Source organism: Myotis davidii, unplaced genomic scaffold (genome assembly GCF_000327345.1).
Source record: "Myotis davidii unplaced genomic scaffold, ASM32734v1 scaffold354, whole genome shotgun sequence".
NCBI lineage: Eukaryota > Metazoa > Chordata > Mammalia > Chiroptera > Vespertilionidae > Myotis > Myotis davidii.
Window position 1 is genome coordinate 767,660 of NW_006285785.1, and position 5,891 is coordinate 773,550.

At 49.7% G+C, this 5,891-nt stretch overlaps 1 protein-coding gene across 1 annotated transcript in view; it reads left to right on the top strand.

Moving 5' to 3' along the window:
* The window catches only part of SRXN1 (sulfiredoxin 1), a gene marked incomplete at its 5' end in the record, with an annotated part of 5,248 nt that extends 2,205 nt beyond the window's left edge, over positions 1-3,043 (top strand). The window contains one exon of the mRNA XM_006756735.2: positions 800-3,043. Within this exon, the coding sequence (XP_006756798.1) occupies positions 800-1,003 (204 nt within the window). The remainder of the gene's footprint in view (positions 1-799) is intronic.
* Positions 3,044-5,891: the final 2,848 nt, after the last annotated feature.

The following is a 5,891-nucleotide window of genomic DNA, read 5'->3' on the forward strand; positions in this document are numbered from 1 at the left end:
ACACTTGGGGGAGCTGTCTCTCCCGCCTCCTCAGCAGCGCTAAGGATGTCCGACTGCAGCTAGGCCTGCTCCCTGCTGGCAAGTGGACATCCCCTGAGGGCTCCTGGGCTGCCAGAGGGATGTCTGATTGCCAGCTTAGGCCCAGTCCCCCTGGGAGCGGGCCTAAGCCTGCAGGTAGTCATCCCCTGAGGGGTCTCAGACTGCGAGAGGGCACAGGCCGGGCTGAGGGACCCTCCCAAGTGCACAACTTTTTGTGCACCGGGCCTCTAGTAGCATAATAAGAGAGAAGCCATGGGGAGTGGTCTCCCCAGCGTGCTCTGCTCCCTACCCAGCCCTGCCTTAGGCTTTCCCCACTTAGAGGACCACCCACCCTTCAGCAGGCTGCAGGTCCATAACAGGAAGGCAAGGGCTGTGTCTGTCTCATTCCGGCTGTACCTTATTCCCAGTGTCTAGAACAATGCCAGGTAGATATATAGTTTGTTTGTATGTATATATAGGTATTTATGCATGTGGTGTGTTGATAAATGTTTAACAACCTGGTTTCTAGGGAGGAAAAGCCCTGCTTTGTAGTATCTGCCCATTTCCCTGGTGTAAATACTCTCACCATGGCTGAATTTCAAGTTACTAGGATGATGTCAACCAACACACAAACTTCCTGAATATTTGACAGTGTTTCTCACAAGCTAGCATGAACCAGTGTGCGCACCCTATAGGAACTCAGCACAGGTTAACAAAGTCTGCGTTGCAAACTGTCAGGCATTGTTCCATGTTCACTTACCCTGTGCCCCTTTCTCTCCAGGAGAACCCAGACAGCGTGCCCCCCATTGATGTCCTCTGGATCAAAGGAGCCCAGGGTGGTGACTACTTCTACTCCTTCGGGGGCTGCCACCGTTACGCAGCTTACCAGCAGCTACAGCGAGAGACTATCCCTGCCAAGCTTGTCCAGTCCACCATCTCAGACCTAAGGGTGTACCTGGGCTCTTCCACGCCGGACTTGCAATAGCAGGCTCTTTGGCACCTGCCACCATTCCTAAAAGCCCAGAAGAAGATATACCTGGTTTCCAGTGGGCTGGGCTGTGCAGAAGGTGTAGCAGGGGAGCATTCTCTTTGCACCTGGAGGGAGGAGGATCTGACTCTAAGCACCCTCTTTGCTAGCTACAAGACCTTGGACTCACTACTGAATGGCAGGGGACCCAGCTCCCACTGCTGTGAAAATGGGTCATGTCTTTGCTTTTGAGGGATTATTAAGAGGATGAAATGAGAACAGAGATGGGTTTGGAGAACCACATGTGACTGGCTCCAGATTCCCAAGGACAAGGATCCTTCTGCATTTTTGTCTTTGTATATCCTATTATGTGGAATACAGTTAGCTGTCAGTAAAGGAAAACTGAGGTTAACATAGAAAGGTTTGTTTTTCCACATAGCTTCCATTTTGGAGACAGATGACTAACGGTATTGCTTTAACAACTCAGCAAAGGTAGACCACACATCTCGGTGGTCCTTTCAGTCTTTCCCTCATTGCTTGTGACTTCATGGTCACAAGATGGCTATATTCAAGGAGGAAAGTAGTGGGGGAGAAAGGAGGGCTGAGCCTGCTGGACCTGTCAACTTCTATCATAAAGTCAGACCTTTCTCAGAGGCCTTTGTCCTGCTCTCTGCCCTGCATAGTTCCACTTAGGTCTCCTGGGCCCAAACCAGCTACCATTGTTACCCCAAGATGGGGTAAGCTAAGACAGCAGGAAACAGAATTGTCACAATTGAGTAGACCAATCATATCCCATCTCCTGCGACTGGCACACTGCCTCTTGAAGTAAAATCAGAATCCCACTACAAAGAGAGAAATGAGTAATTGTATCAGCTAGTTTTTGCTGTGTAACATACCGTCCCCAAACTTAGTAGTTAAAGACAAGTCGTTTATTTACCCACAATTCTGAGGGTTGGCAGCTTGGACTGGGTGTAGTCTGGACAATTCCGATGTCGCCTAGGGTCAGTCCCAGGACTGTTTGCAATCAGCTGTCATCTCAGATGGATCTAGGATAGTCTAACTCACTTGTCTGTCAGTTGGCGGGCTGTTGCCTGGGTGACTAGTTCTCTTCCGTGTGGCCTCTCCAGCAGGCTAGCTCAGGCTTAATCACCTGATGGCCTCAGGATTCCAAGAGAATGAGAATAGAAGCTGTGAGGCTTCTTCAGTTCTCTGTCCAGAATTGGTATAACATCACTTCTGCTAAGTTCTTTGGGTCAGAACAAATCATAAGGCTAGCCCAGATTCAAGGCGTGGGGAAACAGTCTATTCCTCTTAGAGAAACTGAAAATAATTTGTGGCATTTTTCATCTCTCACCAATTATTTGCATAGGCAAATAGCAGTGTTTCTCTCTCACTCTCTTGCACAGGGCATCTCTCTGCCCTGGCTGAAGTCACTAAGACATTGTCCTGGGCCTCACATCTCAGGGAAGAGGTGATAGGGCAGGGTGGATTTCTCCCAGGTCTGGGCTCCCGCTACGAGGGACATTTCATTATGTGCGCTGGTGGGATGGGGTAGGTCAGGTGGGACATTCCACAGGGGCTCTGAAAGCCAAGAGTCCTGGGGGGATGGGAAGACATAGAGGAAGGGTGTAGAGTGAGGCAGGCCTTGCTCTCCCTGCCTGCCTTAGGGAGCTGGTTTGGGCCAACGGATCTTGGTCACTTGGCATTTTCAAGTCCCAGTTTCCCAAGCCCAGTAATGAAGACAATCGCTTTCCCACCCATTCCCTGTCCCAGGAAAGATGACGAAGGTGAGCAATAGAATTTAAAAAGAATGTAGTCATAAGTGCAGTGTGATAGCCTGGATTGAATCTTGAAACAAAAAAAGGACATTAGTGGGAACCCTGGAACTCTAAACAAGGCCTGGATTTTAGTTAATAACAACACACCAATGTCATCTCTTCGCTGTAACAACTTAGTACCATGTAAGATGTTGACGTTGGGGTTGGCTGGGAACACTCTGTACTAACTTGGCAGCTTTTCTGTAAATCGAAAATCTTTCTGAAATAAAAGTTTATTTAATAAAAAGAGGAGTGAATTGCTTTAGACCAAAGGTTCAGTTCTCAAACTGGTTTATTAAAACAGAGTTTTTAATTCAGTAGGTCTGGGGTGGAACCTGGGAATTTGCTTTTCTAATAAGTTCCCAGGTGCTGCTGCTGCTGCTGTTCAGTGACCACAAGCTGGGAATCACTGCTCTAGGCTGCACCAATTATTTTCAAACATGGTGACACCCCCTGTACCCCCACTGGGCTGCCTCCTAGGGCATCTGTGTTCTAGGGCCAGCTTGTGCACACATTTCACTGTGACAGTGGACAAGCCCTTCCCTGGGGGCTTTTTCCAAGCTGTCAAATGGACTGTCTATCCCTAAGGTTGGTAGCAAGGGTCAGGAATCTATAGACACAATTTGTAGACTATGCTGCCAGGAGGTGCCACCATTTCAGGTGAGTAATGAATGATCTGTACCCATTGACTAGAGTGACAGAATGGTTGCCCCTTCCTGAAAGGGCTTTTTCTTCCTGCAGATAAGATTCAAGCAGGCAACGCTAGGGGCCCTGCCAGGCACTGTCTAGGGAAAGCAGAACAGTCTTGGAGTGGGAGGGGTTGGTCATTCTGAAGGAAGAGGAAGTGGGTTTTGAAGGGTGAAACCTAGTTGCTCAGTGGAGAGTGAGAGCTGCATTTCCCTATTGCGCCAGCAGGTGGCGATGCTTTCCGGCCTGACGGAGCCAGCCGGGCCTCTAGCCCGCAGAGCTATGGGACTGGGGTGGGTGGAGGGGCCTGCCCGAGAGGAGGCCCAGGGAAGCAGGAGACTCAGCTGGGAGTTTGTAGGTTCAGATTCTCCTTATTCTGAACGCTCTTGCCTTGTGTCCTTGCACACACATCATGTTTTCTGGGGATCCTGAGCCAGCTGGTGGCTCAGCAAAGGTGGCTCCTCCTCCAAGAAGCTTCCTGATTCTCTAGGCTGAGCTACATAGCTCTTCTGGGCTCCCCTGATCCAACAGTGTGTCCTCTCCCCAAACCAACCACTTCCCCCAGGAACTTGGGTTCAATGAAAGGCAGTGTGTAAGTCCCCTCACTGCCCTGGAACCAACCCTCTTCATCGTGGTAGATTTAAACACTTTTTAAAAATTTTTAAAGTTATATGTGAGTGTATGCACCTTTAAATCATTGAGATATTAAAATGCTAAGTAGTTAAATATTTAAAAATCTAAATATTAGAGGGAACCTGAAGTCCACCATGAGGCCTAGTGTTGATTGTCCCTTGGTCTTCCTAGTTGGGACGATTACCTTCATGAATTTGGCATATACCCTTCCAGAACCTTTTCTAACTTTGTGGTAATGCTAGTGGGTGCAATAAAGAATGCTTTTCTTTTATACATTGTTTTTCAGATTGCATTTCTTCCCTGTCCGTGTGCCCTAGCCATCCACCTCACTGGGTCTTTCTTCTCCCTGAGTCTCTCTCATTCTGGTCACTTCCTCAGAGGGGCCTTCCCTGACCATAATGCCTAAAACAGCCCCTTCCCCATCTTTCTATCACCTTACTCAGTTTTATTTTCTTGGCCTTTATCACACTCCTTAAAATCACTTTCTGTGTCTGTTTATGACTATCTCACCCACTCAGATGTAACTTCTTGAGACAGGACTTGATCTGTCTTATATATCCCTATAGGCCCATTGCCAAAACCATGGGTAGTGCATAGTAAGTGTTCAATAAACACCCGTTGAATGAATAAATTCCATATAGGTTTAGCTTATTCTTTTCATTGCTGCATGGCATCCCAGGGTCTGAACACAACAATGTATTAGTCATTGTCCTGTCGCTGCACATTTAAGGGTTTACAGTTATTTTGCTGCTGTGAACACCTTCATCCATCACTCTGTGCTCTCTCACCCGTACACCTAGGAGTAGACAGTCTGGCCAACACACAGCTCAATTTGCAACTTCCAAGGTCTAGTCAATTGCTCACCAGACCGGCTGTTCCAAGTCCTCTCCCTCCAGCAGTTTGGGGGCTTCTTTCCTCCCCTACACTCCAGGCAGTACTTCTTCTTCACCTTTTTAGGGTCATGAAGACCGTAGAATCCTAGGAAAGCCATGAGCCCTTTCTCCAGAAATACACACACACACACACACACACACACACACACACACTTTGGGCAATTTCTGGGGCTCCTGGACTTGATGGCCTCGCCCCATCCCGACCCAGGGGCCCCTGTAGTGAGTGTTTAGAAGCCTAGTCATCTCATGACATGGATGGGAACGGTGTGGCCCATACTAGTGGGGTGTGAATGAATTAATAGATGGGACCTGGTTTTATGGGAGGTGGAGGAAAGTGTTCAGACCCAGGTCTGTCTCCAGTCAGAAAAAAACATCTATCAGGGGGGCAGGAAAAGGGGTCTAGCCCTGCTGTACCCTGGAACAGCCCCCCACCCTCACCCCACCATGGTCTTCAGGGAATCCCAGGATAGCGCCACCTCTCAGCTCTGGCCAAAGGCAGCCCGCGTCTGGCATCCAGGGTCAAAGCAGGGAACCAGGGAGGGCTCTGACTGCCCTGGGCCAGGCACAGGGATCGTGTGCTCCAAACCACAGGTGCTTCCTGGGTCCGACCCAGCCTTCGGGGCTGGAGTCCCGACTGTGGCGCTTCCACAGAACGGGAAGGTGGGGGCTGCTCCTTACAGAGACTCACCACCATCACCACCACCACCACCCTCACCCTCATCGCGTCCATCCTTCACACCATCGTCTTGAGAGGCGGACAGGGCAGACATGACCTTTCCTGTGGGACAGATGGACAACCCGCGGCCTCCAGCGGAGCAGCGCTCTGCCCCAGAGCCCCGGGGAGAGCAGCCTGGTAATGGGCCCGCACACACCGAC